The 22,698-nt window shown below is 44.0% G+C and overlaps 1 protein-coding gene across 2 annotated transcripts in view; it reads left to right on the plus strand.

The window, feature by feature from the left end:
- Positions 1-1,826: 1,826 nt before the first annotated feature.
- The window catches only part of vaspb (vasodilator stimulated phosphoprotein b), a 78,879-nt gene continuing 58,007 nt past the window's right edge, over positions 1,827-22,698 (plus strand). For both annotated transcript variants that reach the window (XM_084315467.1, XM_084315468.1), the window contains exon 1: positions 1,827-2,324. In XM_084315467.1, coding sequence (XP_084171593.1) covers positions 2,320-2,324 — 5 coding nt within the window. In that variant the 5' untranslated portion in view covers positions 1,827-2,319. The remainder of the gene's footprint in view (positions 2,325-22,698) is intronic.

The raw sequence follows: 22,698 nt of genomic DNA on the forward strand, positions 1-22,698 counted from the left end.
GACGTCTGGTCAACGATGACTAGGGAGACTTCAGGTACAGAAGCCGGTGCAGTAGCCTCTTGATCCACAGACGAATACAGCTTGGTTCTCTTGTAGACTGTAGCTCCACAGTGAAGAAAGCTAGTCGGCCTCAGGCTGTCTGAGGCGCCGACTCGACTTGACTCCTCTCGGGGTAAATCCAACACGTGCAGGCGTCGGCGATTATCCGCTCCATAAATCACAGGACCAAAGCAAATATATTCCAGCCGCAAAGGGCTATGTAGTCGTCGGGTAGATTAATCCAGTGTACATGTCCATACGGTTCTCGTCTAGGTCTCCTCGGGTGAAAGCGCCATGCGGTCGGCCCAGCCTGGATAAGAACTCTAGCTAATACGAGGAAGCGTTGGAGATGCTGGTCACTGTAGAACTTTAACCGCACGATACACTATACACAAATAGACTATTATTTACCTAATAGAAATATGTCGCACTCGACGGTATAGCGCCAAACTCTGACAATTCAGTTACTAATTCGCACGCGGTCTCAATGCTCTATTCTGGGGCCAAACAGGCCATACTTCACCGCACGTTGTATCGTGGGTGAGGCTTCAACTTATCGGTAACATGCTAAGGAAGGTAAGGAGGTAAGGAGGTAAGGAGGTAAGGGGCTTCTACATTCACCTGCGCCGTATTTATACGCACGGTGAACAAACTAGTTCCACTCTCATTTCTGTCGCGTATCCCTGGGCAAGGTCGGGCATGTCCAGACACATCTTGACGGTGACTTTGAACCTGGCTCCGGAGGCCGGTCCCTGGCGCCGGTGGACCGCTGTCCAATAGGAGAATGAACTATTATGGTCTGGGCTAAAGGGATATTCCGTGTATATGTACAAGGAATATACAGGGGATATCAAACGATATACAAATACTATGCAATATATATCAATAAATAAATATATATATTCGGTTTAATCTGATCCTTTGTAACAGGTAGGATCTGGAGAGAGGTAGTGCGACCTTCCACACGTTACACTCTCCCGGTGAGAATGTGCGCGGCCAGGCTGGCTGCCGGCTGGCTGCACATGCGTCGGAGGAAAGCATGCGACAGTGTCCGGCCTCTCGGACCAACAGTAGGGGAAAGTGCGCAATAACCAGGAAGGGGGTTGGGAATTGGCATAACGACTAACAGTGGGATGGGAGAAAAATCGGAAAAAGGAGGGGGGAAAAGATAATAAAAAAAAAATATATATATATATATATATATATATATATATATATATGCAGATGAATTATGTGAATGGACTTGTATTTTTATGTTGAGAATTGAGCTTCAAAGTGTATTCTAAAGATGACAAACAGATTACAATGATGTTTATCTTGCATTGTGAAATCATGCAAGATTTTGTCTGGCTTGCGAGGAGGCTATCTATTACCCTAATTTAAACTGAGCTTGTAGGGCTGAATGTTGCAATAGACAATCATAAAAAAATTAAAAATTAAATAAATAAGATTTTTTTTTTGAGAAATCATGCCTGATTTTCCTAATTACAATAACGGCTTGAGAATAGCCTCTCAACCGGCATGTTGTCCTAGCGCAGGAAGTCGAAATTTCGAGTAGGGTATATCTGCAGAGCCGCAAGCCCAACGTCTCAAACAGAGTACAAGCCCCGAAGCCCCGCCCAGACGTTGGGCTTGCGGCTCTGCAGATATACCCTACTCCGAAATTTCCGACTTTCCGAAATGGGTGGAACGCAGCTGTGAGCCACCGGAGGGGGAGGGGCCAGGGCTCGAGCTGAGCTTGAGATGAGAGCCTACTTTGAAGCCGGCGGGGCTGGGCCAGACAGACACCGATGCATCTACACACAGACCTACGACGACTGCGAGAAAAGTCGGGCAAAGAAAAAACCCACGGCACCGTGACAAGAAAGAAGAAGAGGACCGGGTCGCAACAAACCGACATCAAGTGAACACGAAGTTGTCGTTCTTCTTGGCGTTATATATGGTTTCTTTTTGCCCCACGCCGCGCTCGAGTTGGTTATTAGAAACGAGTGTGGGATAGTGATTGGAGTTGACGCGCCCGCTCCAGTACTGTATCTCCTCTCTCCCCCCTCCCTCTCACCCCCTCCCTCTCTGCGCTCCACAACCAGGAAGTCGTCGAGGTGTGCTTCTTTATATTCCGCTTGTGGCTGACCCCCCCCCCTTGCGGGTATAGATGTCTGTTGCCGATTTTTGACGTTTTTTTTTTTATTCTATTATTTTTGCTTTTTAACCTCCGGCTTTTTTAGATCTGAAGTCAAGCAAACTGCTCACCAGGAGAGGATCTCCACTCTCGGACTAACAATGAGGTGGGTACAGCGGGTCACATCGGATCGCTCTCTTCATTGTGTTTACAGGCTACATTTTGTGTTCGAGCTGCTACACAATCACATAGTTTGCACAGGCAACGGTGCCTTTCTAGACTCACCGTACACAGCTAATGTTCATTGTAAGAAGTATTTGTTTGAGGGATATGATCTAGTTTTACTCTTCGAGCTGTTTTTAAAACACGTTTCACCCTCATCTTCACTTAACCAGAAAATCAAATCTCCAGACGATCGATTTGATTTTCTGTGTGTTAAGTGAAGATGAGTGTGAAACGTGTTTAAAAAAACATCTAGAAACTCCTTCGGTAGGAATAGTAAAACTAGATCTACTCTGTGGCTGAATTAACTTGTTCCGACGTAGCCCCCAGCACTTTATACAATCTATCACTTTTTTGTGTGTGACAATTGCAGTGAATAGATAGTTTGCGTGTGTCAGCTCCCAGTGCTGAGCAGCCTAGTGGCAGTCAGAAACTTCTATGTTTGTATAGTCCACATTGTAGTTCAGTCCTGCCAGTTCAAACGCGTCAGCCATCAGAGTTACTCACAAGTGAGGGTGGCTGAGCTCGTCAGGTCACACAGGTGACAACAACATAGTTGCTAGTCTCCCCCCCCCTCTTTAAATCTGTCTGCCACACTATGGCTATAGTACTTTTATCATAGTGCACTGCACTCTAGCTGTTGTTAGTTATATTTATATGGTATGCATTTGCTGTTTTCTAGAATAAGGGACATTGTGTGGACTACCTGTCATCCACAGTCGGTGCCACAGCCACGTTTAAGCTTTCCTCTTTTAGCAGGCAGGCCAAGGGAGGGCTGCACCCGGAACAAAATTGCTCTGTTGCATGGAACACTCAAGTCCACGAATTCCACATCCTGTTACAGCCTGTGCAGTTGGCAATTACACGCTTTGAAGCCACAACTCCTCGTTAGGGCTTTTTCTGGCCTGTTTCTACCCCTCCTTTTAGATCCGAACTGTGTGGCCCTCCGCAGTCCCGCACCTAATTGTCACTTGTCCCCCGGGCCCGGTGGCATTTGAGCTATGAGGTTTAGAATGCAAGGATTTAGAGTTGAAGACTAACTTGTGCAACTAGTTCTTTATCTAAAGCTTATCTCTCCTCTCTCCATCTGTCTGCCCTGGCCCATGGGTTGGTCCAGGGCTGCTGTTTGTTTGCCACACATTCTCCTGGCTGACTTTGACAACATTAAACACACCCTACAGTACGATAACAGGCCTGTTTTATTATCTTCTGTCCTCGAGTATCGCCACTTCATTAGTATTTCACTTTAAAAACGTTGTCCTCGGCATGATGGGCAAAAGCGATAAAGTCTTGGTCGACTAAGAAATCCATATCACGATGATCTGGAATTCTTTCCAATATAAATATAGGATATCACAATATTTGTTGATCCAATTGCTGTTCATCGCCTTGAAATGCATGACAATGTAAGGTGTGATATAAAGCCAAAAACGCAGTTATTTTCCAATAACATCCCCTCAAATATTGAAGAGAGGTATCTCATTTTGAGATACATTTTAGTTAATATGTGGTTATCATTCATTTAGATGACATGTGAAACAATGTCATCATTTCATCACAGCGTGATCCTGATACAATGCGATAATATTGAATTATCGGCCAGCTCTAAACCTAGTTATTAATAAGTTGACTAATGGATAAAGAGGGGGCGGTCCTAACATTTACAACAAACAGTCTAGACATTTTCTTTAATGATGTCATCCTTTTCTTGCACGTCTGTAGAAATGATGACACTCAACAATGAGCGTGTATGTTCACATCCCGTTTGATCTTTCTATGGGATAGTGTGGTTTGAGTGACTTTCCATTGAATGAATGAATGAATGAATGAATGAGTGGCTGGCCAATCCTAAACGGGTCATGTCACCTTGCATAATACTGGTGAAGAATGGAATGCTGTCATACATTGCAGTTCATTGTCCGCCTGCCTCCTGGAATGTAAATGTTGACACAGAGCTGCAGTTGATGGGTCAAAAAGTTAGACCACCCCCCCATACAGCATCACATCACTTCTGTCAGGTAAAAAAGAAAGAAGAAGAAAACGTTTTACAGAAATCAAGAGATTGGTGCCCCGCAGCCCCATACAGTTTTGAAAGGAATGGGTTTTGATTTGGTTTCGGAGACCTTATTGTAATGAAACTCACGCAGCATTTGTGGGAACATGAAACTTGCAACAACGAAAAAGAAAGTACTACAATTATTAAAAGGTTTCCACATGATAGTGGTGGAATGTCATTGTATCACATTCCAACCTGCCCTCCCATACTTCATTCAATAGAATCCTTGCTGTCGTCATAGCTACGCAGTGCAACATCGTCTGACCACTCTACACATTGCTAATGTCTTGGGCCACGCCGTGTGACATCGTCTGACTACTAGCTCTACACCTTGCTGTCATAACCACACAGTGTGACATTCTCTATGCACTCGGACTACTAGCTCTACACCTCGCTGTCGTCATAACCACACAGTGTGACATTCTCTGACCACTCAGACTACTAGCTCTACACCTTGTTGTCATAACCACACAGTGTGACATTCTCTGACCACTCAGACTACTAGCTCTACACCTCGCTGTCGTCATAACCACACAGTGTGACATTCTCTATGCACTCGGACTACTAGCTAGCTACACGGTATGCATCAGCATTCCTGCCTCTTCCTTATCCCTGGGCCCAGTGGTACAGGAAGTGCATCCGTCGGCAGGCATGATATCATTATGATTCATTGTTATTGTCGGAGGAGTTCCTCCTTATGACTCTGCGACGGTATCTGTCTTGTCTGTGACTAAATGACCCCCTGGTACAACAATATGTCTGCCTCGAGGCTCAGAACACACGCATGCATAATACACACAGGTGTAATTCTGCTGTTTCCACCCTTGCTTTGGACATAACAAGTTGGTCTGTGTGTAGTGTACTTAGTCTAGAAGCTGTAGATAACTGGAGCAAAGCCAAGGTGGGTCTTGGGAGGAGAGGAAAAGGCTGCTCCACTTTTTCCCTTTTGCACTCTTGAGCTTATTGATCCAACTTAAAAGCCGGGAAACTGTCTTCTCCCTCTGTCTCTCTTGTGTCTCCACTCCCCCTTTGTCTGCAAGACGCTTAACATCTAAAGAACCGTTTTGCTTAACAATAGCAGTGGTTGGTTTCCACTTGGCGTCATCTCTTTTGGCTCGACCTATCAAAACTATCGACTCTACGGCCCCCACAGGCAAATAGCTGCTGTTTTTGGGTGTTTGTCTATGTTGTCACATCTGTCTTTTTGGGGGGGGGGATGATGGAAGCAAACGTCATCCGTGCTGCTGTGCTCGCAGGGCTTTTATGGGAGGGTGTTTAGTCTGTGCCGGGATGTCTCTTCATGTCACCACTTGTCGGCTTAATTATTTTTCCTACACGTACGTTCCGTCTCATTTCAGCGGCGCGCACAAAACGCAGACTCAGGTTACGTGCAAAATCCCTCCCAACAAAAGTAAATACCGAATTCCTCTCCCTAATAACATTAGCAGTGCATGTGGTGGTGGTGGTGATGATGATGATGACGACGATGCAATTAGTTGTCCGACCAAGTACTTCCCAGCTTTCTTGATCACCCCCCTACCCTTCAGAAAAACAATAGGATTCGGAGGTAATTGTGTTTTGTGTTTGTGGGAATTCCTTTATTTATAATGGAATAGGAATAATTGCCTTATCTGGATGAGATGCCGACACTCCCCTCAGAAGACTCAGAGTCCTCAGTGTGTTACACTACTGTTAGTGTGATGAAGCCGTTAACAATAACAATGGCTGCCTGCTTTTATCCTCACATCCTCTCCCCCGTTTTTTTAAAATGTCTGGCTTTGAGACAGAGGCTTTAACACATTGGATGCCAAAAACGAGTATACTCGTTATTGCCCGCCATGCGTTGTGCGCCAGAAACGAGTTAACTCGTTTTTGGGATCAATATACATTTTTTTCGCCATGGCATTCATAATTCATCCAGCCTCCCTCCGGGACTGCAGCTGGACCCTGTCTGATATTGCAACGCCTCAATACCGCCGCCTGGTGGATGTCGGGCGAGTTACACTCCAAGCCAAACCGGAAGTGGCGCTCTGTGCATCGAGGAAATTCCTCCAGCAGTAATATCTTGTAGCGTGGATCTAGATACACTTGAGTGCATTGGGATCGCTTTCGAAACACAATAATAAATATGATTTTGGCGTTTATTGCGTCATACAAACAGGAAATGGATCTAGCAGATCGACATCAAATAATTGGAATATATTTCCTCCACTCCAGTCTCATCGGCGAGCGGTAAGAGGAAACTAACGTTATTTTCAGCCGATTGTTTATTCATTTCACGGCAATCCATCTGATCAACGTATCAACCCATAGTAAAAAAAGACGCTACTGACGATCAAGGAATTATAAACGACCCCCCCCCCCTTTCCTTCACGCATGATGAAGCATAATGTATACCGATCATATGTATTTGAATTTTTTAATATAGCGTGTATAGGAAAGAAACGCCAATCGATAATCTATCATATGCGTCAGGGCCTAGAACTTGCGTTTTTGGAATTACTGCCGAAAACCTTAAAACATACTTATATTCACGACGGTATTAACACGACAATGTATGAATGAAAAAATATAACGTTCCCACATCCGGAACATTAGATACCCGATGTTGAATGGGCCATAGTAATGTCGATATAGCTATAATATTTAAAAAGTTATAGCCCTGCAAAGAAGGTAAACATCTCCATAGGGTTACAGCACCGGCAGACTGGGCATAAGGATGGGCACAATGCCTGGCAGACAGGTAAACATCTCCATAGGGTTACAGCACTGGCAGACTGGGCATAATGATGGGCACAATGCCTGGCAGACAATGTGTTAATGCCCCCCCCCCCAACACCTAATCATTACTACCCGCATCTCTGTAGCAATCCCCCCCCCCCCTGTCGGGTCCCTCCCTCCTCTCGAACGCATAAATAGGCCTTTATGTCAGCCTGCCCCCTTGGATTAGACACTTTGCTATAAGCGTTGCTCGGTGCACAAAACCTTCTATTGTCTCCGTAGTGACAAATCCAGTTTCCTCGGTGGCGGCTGTTTTTTTTTCTTCCTTTTATGCGCCGTCTCTGTTCGTGGGATTATGTCGTCCACGCCACCTCAGCCCCGACCCTTGCCCTCGGCGTATAGCCAACTTGTTGTTGACGTCTCGGCCCCTGGTGGATGACATTAACTGCTCCTTTTTACAAGGTGGCCCGACGGGAACTCAGGCTAACTTTTTCACCGGAGAGATTGTGTTCTTGAGGGAACATTGCGCCGAACCGTCTCTTTGCAGAGTTGTGTAGTCTAAAGGAATCACCAGCACTCGCAGAAAAGCCCTTGATGTGCTTTTATTTGGCACAGGCAGCCGAATGCTGGCGAATCCTTGAACTGTAAAAGAACCTATCTAGACTGTGACACCCGGTAGGAAACTATTTAGAAGAGGTTTGAGCTCGCACCCTCTTTAATAGACTAACACATGCCTGTGTCTTACCAGCGGTAAGCTGGGTGAGCGGCCAGAAGGGGAAGTGAGAAAAGACTGACCACTAACCTAGAAACCTTGGCATCACCTGTGGCATGGGAACCAGCCTAGTGAACCTCAGACACACGTTGCTTTCTGCACCTTGTCCTGAGAGATGCTCATTTATTATGCAGTGATGTACATTACAAAAGCCTTGTATCGTTTTAAAGAGACATTTAAAATGTCAAATATATAATAATGTATTTTTATTACATTATATAATATAATGCTATATATATATATATATATATATGTATTTATGTATTTCATTTCGGCGTGTCATTTAGCTTCTCCAGACTGCTGTTGTCTTTTATGTGACAACGCTGGCAACATCACAGATTAATTTATAGCATCAAGGGGTCTGGAGTGGACAAAGTGCTATGTTGCTGTAGATGCCTTTGGGTGGGACACCCTATTTACGAACACAAGGCACGTCCAGAAAGCCATGTGGGTAATTTCTGGGAGCCTAGGAGAAAGTGGTATCATCATGGCCCGATAGACAGTCTGGGTATGACATCATAGTGAAACCAAAGCTTGTTGTGGGCAGAGATGCTATAATGATTTAATGCATGGTCAGCAGTGGCCACAGCTAATGGCCACACACACGCGCGTGCACACATAGTATACTCATCGAAGAGCTTCTCTTTAATGGAGCATAATGGACATCAGTCAGTGTAAAACTGCTTTATATCATCCTCCATCACAGACACGCTCTCTCATGTCTCCTGACCTTAACTTAACCCATGTAGGATGATACTGTTGTTCACTGATAACAGCAAGGCTGCATTTAGTAGAACTTAGGATTCGGGAAGTGCAAGCACTTATCCCAAACCCGCCCTCTTTTCTTGATCCTCCAATCACAACTGTTGCTTCCCTTGGACAAAGGAAAAGAGGGCGGGGTCAATTGGACTACCATCTCCTACCTTTGTTCCTCATTCCTATTGTGGTCACTCACTGGTCAGTGAGGATTGCGGCTACGTTGATCCGTTGTGGCTGTCTGTTTTTTATTCTTGTCAATGAGGAGTATCCATGTGGACAGGGCTGACTGTAGCCCCCTTTTTAAACGGAGACCCGCCATGTTACTGCAAAGAAGACCCCCATTATGCCGGCATAGCTTTTTTCTTCTTCCTTTTTGTACACTGAACTAAACAAATCCGGCATAATGCCGCTCCCAGCGTGGGGGTTTAGACACTATCACGCCGGCGTTCCGGAATCGGAGGAGTGACGTGTAACACAACCACGTCTAGTGTGCCGGCAGCGTTCGGCAGGTGAAGTGTTGAGGTGCTAGCCGTGCACATTTATACCGCTCTTCAAAGGCACAGCTGTGTCTGTAATTCGCACACATCTTCGACAGCGGAGTTATCTTCTTGGTTGCTGTAGGTTAGCTGCTAACCTTCATTAGTTAATGTTCTTCAGAGGTGTTTTAAACCCCTGATGGTGCGTCACACACACAACAAGTCATCAAAACATCCCACCCCTGTCCCTTTTCCAGCCATGTGACCACCTCCGGTACCGACTTAAAGGATCAATAGGTGGCCGCTGTTTTTTGGCAACAATTTTCATTTGTTATTATCTACCTAGAGGGGCGTGGCTTTGGAGGCCTCCTGATGCATTCTGATTTGGAAGGGCATTGTTCAATTCGGTTTAAGGATTTTAAAAGTTCTACCCAAAATCAACAGCCACCTATTGCTCCTTTTAATAATGCCGGAATAACAATGCCCCCCCCCCCCCATTCTGTATTCATATATTTTTATTCTGAACAATGAGGAGAAATTACGGCACAACTTTCCCGCCTTGAAAAAGGGTGTCCGTTTTCAGACAGATGGAAAAGTTGGGGCAGGATGAACCTTTGGAACCGACAGAACCTTCGCTGTGTCTGCAAACGCACGATTAAGTTGGGTTCTAATGTTAAAACAAACCACCGGACAGTAATACCTTCCGTCAAATATCTATTTCTTCATTGACTGTAGCTGTAGCCTGGTCTGTCCTAGCCTGGTCTGACTAGCCACAGGGTTGAAAAAAATACCAATTACCAAGTCTTTTACAACCATTTCCTGCCTGGGTGACATTTTTGGGAGCGATTAGCGATGGGACTGTAATCTTATTTACAGGAACTATCAGGTTTGTTTTGTTTGCGCCGGCCTGGACACTCCTTTAACCCCCTAGATTCTGATTTGATTGCGGAGTTGAGACACTAGTTGGGTCCCTTTTTTCCATTTGAATAGATTTGATTTGTGAACTCAACATTTATCTCAATTGATTTGTCCACAAACCTTCCATGAGACATCATGTAGAAACATCGTTCTACACACTGTCGTTCTCATTACAGTATGTAGAGAGGCGAGGACCTTTCACCAGTGTTTCTTCTACTGTGTCTCTGGATTTCTTTCTCTTGTTTATATTTCCCAACTCGTATAAACGCAAGAAGGATTACCCGTTCAAAAATAACCCGTAGGCTTATATGAAATATCAATGTTGATGACACCTTTCTAGATATTTTCCTTATCATTATCTCATCGGTTCAGATTCTGATTTGATCGCATGAGTCCGAGTTAACTTAAAAATGTCAAGGTTAAGGGAGTTGATTTTGACTTTTGCCCCCCCCCCCCACCTTTCCTTGCCTATTGTCTTGACTCTGCGTCCTACTGCCTGCAGATGAGAACGCAGAGCGTACAAGTCAGAACAACGGAGCGATGATTTCCATACGACTCTTGTGGGGTTTGTTCTTCAGAATCTCGGCCCCCTCAGCTGAGGATGTGCTCCAACCTGTAAAAGGAATTGAACTCTGTGAAGCAGCGAGAGTTGATTTTAAAGGTTCCAAATAAGGGCATGGAGAGAGTTGCCCGTCACGGCCCCCCTTTTCAGACGGCTTCAGCGCAGAGGCAGGAAGATGACTCTCCTCCCTCCCTCCTCTGCGTCTTCGAGCGGTCAGGCGCAGAGGAACGAGACTTGGAGAACCTCTCGTCCAAAAAACGTCTGTTCAGTGTTTCCACGACGTCGGGAGAGATGCCGGATAAACGTTGCCAGGGGATCACAGTTAACCGATGATGAGTCAGCTCACAAAGAATGCTGAGGGGTTTAGATCTTGAGGGAGCAAAAAAGTGTGGCTGTAACTGCATTTTTCTATGTTTCCAAATGGAGGGGTTTTGAGTGAATGTGGCCAACACCATTCAGACACAGACACAGAGGAAGAGAGCTGAGGAATATAGCCAGTAGCACCCATGCCTGTTTGTGTGTAGCTGACTTGTGGAGACAGTAGCCTGCAGCGTGTGTGTGTGTCTGTGTGTGGCATGCTAAGACCTGTGAGAAGGGGCAGACATGAGGAAGTGAGTGACTACAGGGGGAGTAGAAACGGAGAGAGAGACTGGAGGATTGTCCGCAACAACCCTTCAATTTAGGCCTCTGGTTTTACTCCTAATGTAGTAATAAAAGCAAACAAACCCCGGTCTTCTTTACAATGACAGTCTGGGTGGTGAATCTACAGAAAAGGGAGAAGATGAGCGTACACTTTATACTGCGTGTGTGTTTCCACCCACCGCATATTTAAAGGGGAGAAACTGATCCAGAATCTGCCAAGGGAAATTAGATTAGTTCCACACTTGAGTCCTCATATTCCCCTCTGTGGGACTGCTGTGGAAAGTGTACGTACAGTACTTACCTTGTAGTTTCACATCTGTAATGAAACTACTACCTGCTCTTTTTCACATCTGTAAATGTAATGAAACTACTAGCTGCAATTTCTTTTTACATTTATTAAAACCGGTTCCTTGACAATAAGTCAAACAAACTTTACATACACAAATAATATTTGTTGGTATCAAAAAGATCAAGTAACAATACAAAGACATAAGTCAGTTTATACATATTCACACATTCACCACAAATGGTGAGACTCTAGTCTAAATGAAAGTCCCTCCAGTGTTTCAGACTCGAGGATATGTTTTCCATACAGTTCACGCCTGGAAGTATTTGGGTCCATTGGTCCAAAGTAAGTGGCTGAGGGCTAGCAGGCCCGGCCCACCTTTGTTAACGGATCAGATCGTTCACCACAGCCATGCTGTAGCCGGCTCACCATCTGCAGCCATGGTTTGTGTCTGGCCGAATTGGACATATACCAGATATAAAAAAAAAACATCAAAACTGAATAAACAAACATATTTTGTATGTGTTAATTGTATATCAGTGAATGTACAGATGAAGGGTAGAATGTGCTTTGTCAATTATATATATATATATATATATATATATATATATATATATATATAAATGCAGACTATTTGTCAGAGGAGTAGGAAGGAAAACACACAGAGGGGAGGTGGAGTGGAGAGACACAAAAAAGGGAGAGAAGAACAGCACAAGGTGATAGTGATACAACGGAGAGAGACAGGGGTATGAGACGGGTACAAACGGAGACGGAATGGTTAAAAAAAAACATTTAAAATGTCCAAGAGTTCCCAAGCTCTTGTCTTTTAACCCATGCAGGCGCTTCCACGGTGGTGCGCTTGCAGCGTAAGCCAGTTTATGGTAATGATTTTATGGGCCATTAAGAGCTCTGAGCATGTATAGTTGGTTTCCCCCCCCAACTCCCTCAGGGACTCATGGCCTTGAATCAACTCATGTGGTTTAAATGGTCTAAGTTCACAATTTCTCCCTATTTCCCATTTTACCCTCTCCTTCTAAACTTGTAATTAAGTACAATGTGAGAGACGTCTCCTATTAAGCCAATGGAGAGGATTGGATTAATTGTCATAGTTGGATATTACTATAGGCGGTTAAAAAAAAATCTGTAGAATAATTATTTTTTTAATATATATATATATACATATATTTTTACTAGCAACCTAATTCAAAGTTGGGCTACTTGACATCAGGACCTCTCCCACTACTATTTTTCAATTGACCCCACCCTCTTTTCTTGATCCTCTAATCACAGCAACAGTTGTCAGTTCCCACTTCCTTTTTTTTTTTTTATGTGAATCCTACTGCACAAACAAGATATTATTTTCCTTGAGGTGTATTCGATTCTCAACCGTCTCAATCCAGCGCTGCTGGGTCTTTACATTTTTTTCCCATTCCTTGCATGTCGCCGAAGTAATGTCGTATCAGAAAATATCTACGGTTCATCAGATGCAGTACCATACTGGGCCTGAATGCGAGAGAATGTCCAGAGAGTTGTTCCTTCAAACAACTGATGTAACAGAAAAAAAATCCCTTTACTATTGCATGTTGCAGTCTGTGGTAAACGCTGTTTCCATGGTAATGCGCAGAATATTATGTTTACTCGTGTATACTGCAATATCGGTGGTGGGGTTAAGATGCATGAACAACAAACACTCTGTCCTGAATAAGTAGCTGGGATATGACCTATTAAACAGAATACTGTGTTGATATTCTCTCTCTCTCTCTCTGACTAGCTGGAAACACTGTAGGACTGTGAGATGACTGCCAGTTTACACAGTCTATTGTTGGGATTATGTTCAAGATTCAAGAGTTTTATTCATCACATACACAAGACATATAGTGAGATGAAGGTGGCCATGCCCGCTTCGATTGTGCAAAAATTACAAATAATAATAGAAATAAAATGGACATGATAAAAATACTAAGATAAAATACAAAAGGCAATGAATCCTATGTACACTTCTATACAATATACAGTTCTACCCTATGTCACTATGCTATCCTAACTATACTATACAAAACATCCAGTTATTTTGGCCTCCGGTCAAGGAGTCTTATCGCTGCCACCATGATGACCTTGTCCTTGCGTGCGTGTGTGTAAAAACAGACATACTGTATGTATGCTATATTCTCCCACGCAGCGTATAATATGAGACACATACTTCCCCCTCTCACTTCCCTGTCACCAGTGTGTGTGTAGTGTGTCTTGTCTATGTTTATCAGCAGGTAGAGGTAGAGTTGTGGGTTATACCCGGGCCTGGTTTTATTCTGCTCCTCTTGAGAACGTGTGATGATGATGACACTTGGTCTTCTGATTCATCGTTCATGGCTGTAGAAACAGGGCCTCTATTTTTATCAGGCGCTGTCAGAGGGAGGAGGTGTTTTGGTCACACAGACACATCATGAGGTTTTTTCTTTCATTGTCTTGAAGGCCTCCCCTCTCGGGCATCTTTTAAAGTGGTATTTCACCAGTGGCTACACTGTATGAAGTGAGTATTTTTAAGTACAGTACAACAAAAAGAAGTTTGACATCCAACCAGAGTGCAAATGTAACAGTAAAGTGCGATAGTAGTATACAATGTACAGGTGATTAACTCAATGGACGCCACAGCGATATGCGCGATGTGTTGTTAAAAGGCAGACGCTCTAAAATATAGGAATACGTGGCGGTGTTTGCAGGGCTATAACTATATTCTAGCTATGGATATAATACTATGGCCCATTTGACATCGACTATCGTTCAATATGTGTTAAAGAAATAATTTTTTCATCCATACATTCCCGTTTTATACCGTGGTGAATATGACTAGTTTTAGAGTAATCCTGTCTAATCCCAGAAAACAACGCTAAAAACGTTGCCGTTTCTCGCCTGTACACGCTACTATTTCGAAATCTCATCTATATTATCTGTATTATGTTTAATCATGAATGCATGAAAGTCGTTTTTTTTTTTTTTTTTTTTTTTTTTTTTTAATAATCTTTCTTCCCCTCCTTTTTCCCGATTTTTCTCCCATCCCACCCTTCCTGGTTGTTGCGTACTTTCCCCTACTGTTGGTCTGGGAGACCGGAGACTGTCACATGCTTTCCTCCGACGCATGTGCAGCCTGGGGCAGGCCAACCTGGCCGCGCAGGTTCTCACCGGGGAGAGTAGCGTGTGGGAGGCCACACTATCTCTCCTTAGTTCCAACCCTTGCTGAGCAGGCGCCCCGACCGAACTGTAGGGGTCGCTGTCCACAACTCCCAGGACCCACCCTTCAGCTTTCCCACCCCCTGATACAGCCAATTGTATCAGTGTGAGAGGCCAGCCAAGCTGATAGCAACGCCGGGAGCTGGATTCGAACAGGCGAATCCAGTGTCTCCCGGTGTTGGTGACGAACGTAATCTCCGTGCGCCACCTGCCCCCCGGGGTGTCGTTTTTTGATGCTTTGATTGTCGCCAACGGCACACGTTGTGGAGTAATATATTGTGATCGAAGTGAAATCATGGTTGGATCACAGCAGGATTGATACCATAGGCCTTACCTTCACTAGGATGTACCCCAAAAAGAATATTCCAATTATCTGATTGCGAGTCCCAGTATTGGTGTCGATCGTGTCGCCAACATAATCCGCCACACATCATGCACCGGGAGCAATTCACGCTTCTCAATCCGACCGTTATACCCTTGCCTGACCAATAAAAATCCGTCCGGAGACTTTTTTTTTTAAGTTTTATTTTTTAGCGTTTATCGCTTTTTACTACTGGGCAGTCCAGTAGAGAGAGAGAGAGGAAGAACGGGAGACAGAGTGGGAGGGAAGAAATTCGGCAAATGACGGCGGGTCCGGGAATCGAACCCCGGTCGGCCGTGCCGCGACGCAGCGCGTTACATGGTTCGCCACTTGGGCGCCCCGTCCGGAGACTTTTGATCGACGCACAGGCCAAGATATAATGTTTCAAAGGGTGCTCGATACTGCCACCTGGGTGGATGCGGCAGGTATTGCACTTTGGCATTCTCAGGATGAGTCCCCATGTTAACCCAGATGTCCGTGTGCCTGTAATGAATGGAAATATCGAATAAAAGAAATGATGATAAAAACCCGACTATACTCTGGTCTGGCGCTGATTGAGTTAAACTTGGTATAAAATATATTAATTGGTACTCCTGAGTATAGTGCTAATCAGAGTACAGCGTTGTAGTATTAATATGTACAGTGATATAGGTATAAAGACACTATGGTAGTAACTAGTAAGTCATACTGGCCAGCCGCGTAACTAGTAAGAGTAGGTAATGGATATGTATAGAATATAGTATGGCAGTTGAACAGTGAAAGCAGTAGGTAGGTACAAATTGAGTATAGGCAACATAGTTCAAAGTTTGTACAGTATGGGTAACAGAGCTTAGGGTATAGGCAATGGAGTCAGAGTTCAGAGTTGCCATGGTCTTCATGACCTTTTATACACATCTTTTATGTATTTTTTTATGTTTATTCATTCAGGCATCACGAGGCCACCTGAGGTTTAAGTCCCCTGTGATGCCTGATGTTATTATTTATGCGCATTATTCATCAGTAAGACCAAAGAGCTGTGTTGTTGTGGGGGGGGGCACCTGACCACCTGACCACACCCCACACACCCTCTCTGGACCACAGGGGCGGGTGGTGGAACAGGTCGAGATCTTTGAGAGACCGACCAACACCTGTCCTTCACACAGCGTGTGGGCGGGGTCTACGAAAAGCCCATGTTTCTCTTGAGGTGGCTGAAGGGTTTTAACGTCAGATGGGACGTTTTAACTGCAGTAACTTGTCACTCAGACCCAACTCTGAAGACTGTCCCGCAGTAGAAAGAAAGACTCTGAAGACCTTTACTGTCCCGTAGTAGAAAGAAACAATTTCACTAAGGACCCTTCACCCATCCTTTCTGCTCCTCCTGTCAGGCCGCCGCTTCAGAGCACCTCTGGCCAAAAAGACAACTTAGAATGCAGCTTTGTTTACTTTTTTGTGTTTTTAAAGGAACACGCCAACCTTTTGGGAAATTAGCTTATTTGCCGTCTTCCCCTGAGTGACTGAGTCAGACAAGAAGATGGGTACCCCTCCCTCTCATCTCTGTGTGCAGTACAGAGAGAGAGAGAGAGAGAGACCCGCAGCACGCTAGCTAGCTAGCTTACACAATGACTGGAAGTGCATACGGACCTTAGTAACTAAATGCACTGTCCAACAACTCAAACTGTCTTATTTACATGTTGTGACTTGTGTGTTTACAATAACAGCCTCAGCCTGTTCTTCTGGCTCAGCCCCCCTTCTTGTCCGCTCCGCTACCACGACCTGTAGTTCCCTCTCTGTAAATCCTGGTTCAAATAGATCAGGTCCTGGATCTGGTTTGTCCAGAATTCATCATCACCTTCCTCTTATAAAGTGGTCCATGATTAGCAGTCGTTCTTCTGTAGGTTAGCTGGTCACAGTGGTTTTGCTGACGGAAGTTACAACAGGGCTTTAGTGCTGCGGCTTATCACTGCGCGCAGCCGGCGGTTGTTTGTCAAGAAAATAGTCCAGACTATATGTATTTGCTTAAAAACTTGCAACGTCTCATTTTACATTGTTATTTCTGCAGGTGGTAAATATCCAAGTCACAACATGTAAATAAGTCAGTTTTGGAGTTGTTGGAAAGTGAATTTTGTATTTTATTTTATAATTTTTTAAACAAACACATAAACAAACATGACAACACACGATTAGATATACAAGCATTGTTAACAGTGCACATCAAATTAAATCACAGTTTAAATAAATGTCTTATACAAGATACCTGCTATCTATTCCCCTACACACATATGCTCTTGCTCGCACCCCCCACCCTGGACCCCCCAATGGATAATCCATCCATTATCATTCGCTCCTAACCAGACACTACCATTATATGCTAGCTTTTATTCTCTCCACCACTTCTAACCACATTGTCAATTTGGATTCATTGAGACCCAAAATTCTTGCTGTAGATATTTCTAGATAAATCACATCGAGATATGTAAGAATCCAGACCTTTCGGCACATTTTTTCCGGTTGAATCCATCGTGATGCTATCAGTTTTTTAGCCACTGTAATACCAGATAAAACCAATCTCTTTAGCTGGAAAGTGAATTTTATAACTTTTGACAGTAGGTCCGTATCCACTTCCAGTCATTGTGTAAGCTAGCTAGCGCACTGCAGGTCTCTCTCTCTGTACTGCACGCACAGAGACGAGAATGGTACCAGTATCTTCTCGTCTGACTCTGGGGAAGACGGCAAATAAGCAAATTTCCCAAAAGGTTGGCGTGTGTTCCTTTTTAATGTAATTTCATGCACGTTTTTCCATGGCTGTGTGTTTTTATGTTGTTTAAGAGCCCCTAACCTCAATTCTCTATCATTATTTGACAGACAATAACTTTTTTGGGAATCTTGATTTCAAATTTGACGATGAGTCATGCATGACTCAGTCAGACGCATAGCTTGGAGTTGTGAGGAAGATTTGTTGCACATAAGTCTGGATTGTGTTGTGTTAGCAGGGATCTCTGCATGAGCAACTGGCCTCTCCCTCCCAGTACAGTGTCCTGGGCTTTTAGACATGACAGACATTTCTAGTAGCTATAGAAAAATGGATGGCCATGGTAACAGGAAAGCCTGAATGTTATTAAAAAATGATGTTTGGCTCAGGTCCTAAGACCACTAATATACCGATTTTATGAACCGGGTGAGGAAGAGGACGGAGGGGGATTAAGGGGGACAGTGAGGGATGGATGCTGAGACGGTGAGAGTGTGTTGGGAGAGCCAGGTAAACAGAGAGAGAGAGAGAGAGAGGGAGGGAGAGGGAGGGAGGAGGAGGAGGAGGAGGAGCAGCAGCAGCAGCAGCAGGAGGAGGAGGGAGGGATGGGGCCACTGGGCCTGACTGTACTTGTCGGTGTGTTTGGGAAAGTTCTAAGCACAGCCTTATACAGACATTTCCCCAGCCATGCACTGTCGTTGCCATGCACTGTCGTTTCCTGTTAACCCCTCACTGTCTGAGAAACTGTGGAGAACGAGGAGCCCATTCTGGCTCGGTAGCAGCCAATTTAGCTCAGTGATTTTGTGGATTTCTTTTTTTCCGCCTACATTCATATTTCTTTCACTTTAGTCCATATTTGCATACAGATCCAAACGCCAAGCTGGTCGACCATAAGACCACGAGTGTCTCATTCCTAAAGCGATTCAAACTGAAATGAATGGAAACATTCTAATGTGTGATTTTTAAGATTGGAAATCCCTGTTATTTTAAAGGTTCGGCCCTCAAAATACCCTCAAGGTGTCTGAGGGCGACCTATATGCGTTTCAAAAGTTATATTTTAACGCATACGAGTGTGTGCGCTCAATGAAGAAACCCAATCCCACTGCCAAAAGAAAGTCTAACATTACATGCCTATAGATACTTGTACTATGAAACTACACACTATATAGATGTATTACGTGGCCCATGGCGGCCCCCTAACAGCATGGCCAACTTAAACAGACCCGTGCCCCTTTTTAATGGACACAACATGTTAATACTAGCAATGCAATGTCTCATTTCTCAACACATCACAGTGATCAAGCAGTCGACTTCAGATTCCGATCAGATTCTTTTAATGTCAGATCTTCATACAGGCACAGAGAGTGAAATGCTTGTTTCGCTTCCTTGACTGTACAGCACTTATTTAGAATAAAAAAAGATTTTAAAATAAAGTATAAGACTGTATGAATATAGAAACATATCGTGCAGTGATAATGGTGTGTGAATATACTGTGTGTAAAGTGGAGTGCGGTGTGTGTGCAGTAGATGTGCATATATACATGTGTGTGTGTGTGTTTGATTGCTCATGTCTTTGTGTGGTTGTGTGTACATAGTTCCGTGTGTGTGTGTGTGTGTGAGTGAGTGAGTGAGTGAGTGAGTGAGTGGTGGGCAGACAGACAGGTAGCAGGCCCTCAGGTTATTTGTTCATGCATCTGACTTCCTGGGGGAAATTCGCATATGGTCTGAAACTGAACAAGAAAAAGACAAACACTAAGGTTTGACAAATCTGTCACCTGAATTTTGAAGTAACAAATGTATAGCCTGTCTCTTTACTCTGTTGAAGACATCAGACTTGTGTCATGTGTTGTACTGTATATTCTGTCTCTTTACTCTGTTTAAGACATCAGACTTGTGTCATGTGGTTGTACTGTATATTCTGTCTATTTACTCTGTTGAAGACATCATTCAGACTTGTGTCGTGGTTGGTTGTACTGTATATTCTGTCTCTTTACTCTGTTGAAGACATCAGACTTGTGTCATGTGTTGTACTGTCTATATGATGTCTCTTTACTCTGTTGAAGACATCAGACTTGTGTAATGTAGTTGTACTGTCTCTACTCTGTTGAAGACATCAGACTTGTGTAATGTAGTTGTACTGTCTCTACTCTGTTGAAGACATCAGACTTGTGTAATAGATGGGTGTACTGTTTATAGGATGCATTGTTGTCCTTCGTTATGTTAAACCCATGTCTCCATCTTTCCTTTGTCTAAACATATTCGTGGATACAAATGGTGTATTCTACAGTACATTGCTGTCATTAATTTCCGTAACATGCCGCCTGGAGAGAATGCCACTCTTCAAGCCCCTTCAATTCTCCTTCACGTTCCCTTTCCAATTATATAGTGTATCTTTTTTGTAATTTATTTTTTTATTTGTAAATAAACTCTTTGGGGGTGAGGTCACCCAGACAACGTTTACTTATTTTTTTTACCACTACTCCATTACTAAAACACCCATCATCCCCAATTTCAACACAACCTTTTTGAGAGTGTATGATTCCTCAGAACCCCCCCCCCCCCCCCCCCTCTCCGTGGTCTGCGTAGGAATGACAAGACAGTATTAGTTGATGTATTGGCCTGTCATGCTTCATTCCGATCCTAACATGTCCCGTCAGGTCCATGTGTCTTCTCTAGTATGCAGCACACTTATGTAGAGCCATATGAAATCCGTTTTATTATTTTCCAAATTCCATTTTATTTTTTCCCAAATTCCGTTTTTTCCGTTTTAATATTTCAGAATTCTGTATTTTGCTTTTTATGCTCATTTTACCATCAAAAATAGTGTCTAATAAGTGGGAATGAATAAATGTCTACAATTGAATATGATATAACAGTCCATTTAATGTTTTTAAGTGCTGCAACTCAGAAATACAGTTACATTTTACACAATACTTTTCAAATAATATTGTGACAAAATAAAAATACACATTTCAAGTGTAAACAATAGATACAGCTAGCTACTACTGACATTATCACAATGTCAGTAGCCTAGCTATATCTTATTTTATTGTGATGAAATATAGTAATGCATAATTTAGGCACCTTTAGTTTAGTTTATTTCGTTTATAAAGGACAGTGTATAATGACAATCGTTTGCATTAAACAAATGGATTGCACCAGATTTAGCAAGAAGCTATCATTTCCATCTATAGTCCTATGTACTGTAAAACGTTTCATAGCTATTTAAGTTTATTTCGATTATAAAGGGCAGTGTATAATGACTCGTTTGCATTAAACAAATGGATGGGTGCACTAGATTTAGCAAGAAGCGATCATGTCCTAACGTTAAATAGTGTCGCAAGTGTTTTTGTGGCTCCAGTCCACGGAACGTTGACAGCATTAGCAAAACACCTTAGCGCCGGAGGCATAAAAGTCATTAGGATACTGCTCTGCTCTGAATTGAGGGCTTATTGGGGAATTTATTAGCTTCTTGACGATGTAAACACCGAAGCAGCGAGACGCTTGGGAGACTGCCTGTGTTGTGTGTAACCCGCTCTAGCGTCCGCCTCCCCGGTCGCATGTGCACCAAGCGTTCCACCCAAAAACGGAATTTCAATCCAGATTAGGCCAAATTCTGCAATATTCCACGTTTTGCAGTCGATTCCATTTTTATTGGTCAATTCCGCGATTCCGTCCGCGATTCCGTGAACGCGGATTTCATATGGCTCTACACTTATGCCTGGCCCCCACGGACCGGGCCAGCAACACATGGCGCACATGTGTTGGTATGCGCCAGGTTGACAGGTGTATGTGTGTCTGGTGTCTGTGTGTGTGTGTGCGTGTCACTGCGCATGCCACACGCCCTCTTAGGGTCTCTGTGTCTGTAGTCGTATCAATAATTCACCTCCTCACTCTCGGTCTCCCTCCTGACTTTCCCTGCCATTAAAAATGCATCCATTTCCCAGTGCCCCCCCCCCCCACGTTCTCGGTCCCCGCCTCCCAGTTCCCACCAGCGCCCCGGGAGCATGCTCAGTGGAGGGCAAAGACCCGTGAGAGATCACCACAGCTGGTCTGGTTGATATTGAACCCCGCTTTAAGGAAGTGACCGACCCGGGCCCAACTGTTTTCACCCAACGTTAGTTCCTCATCGTAACCATGACATCCACTCAGCCTCCCATGTAATGCTTTTCTGGTTCATTGCTCCAGTACATAATCTCCCTTTTCGTTTTTTTTTCCCCTTCCATTTTTTTTTCTTTCCACATTCTTACACGTGTTTGGTCCATCTCGTCTTTTATTGTATGGTACTGGGGTATGAATGCACAGGGTGTGCCTTTCTATCTACTTGTAGGAAGAAAAGGACCTCTGGTGTGAAATTTAAGTATGCATGTGCATTGTATGGCTCAGCCAGGCCCATATTAGGCAGCGATGGCAGCAGGAAGTGGGTTGTGGCTTCAGCACAGTGTCACAGGAAGCAGCAGATTGTATCGCTGCCCGGGCGGGACAGATGGAGGGAGAGCGGGGGGGAGGGGGGGAGGGCAGGAGGAGAAGGGGAGATGGATTAGGAGAGGATAGAATGGGGAAAGAGAAAGACATGAGAGGAGGAAGGAGGAGGTTAAATTGATCTGGCTGCTGTCTTGTCTACACACTGTCTCTACTTTACTTTCTCTCTCTCTCTCTCGTCTCTCATCTCTGTCTCACCCACACTTCCTTGTCTGTCTCTCTGTTTGTCTCATCTCTGTCTGTCTCTTTGTCCGTGTCGTGTGTTTGTCTCCACCTCTTTCTGTGTGTCTCTCTCTCACCCTTGCTCTGTCTTTCATATCTCTCTCTGTCTCT

This window comes from Notolepis coatsorum, assembly GCF_963971535.1.
Source record: "Notolepis coatsorum genome assembly, chromosome: 1".
NCBI classification, from domain to species: Eukaryota; Metazoa; Chordata; class Actinopteri; order Aulopiformes; family Paralepididae; genus Notolepis; species Notolepis coatsorum.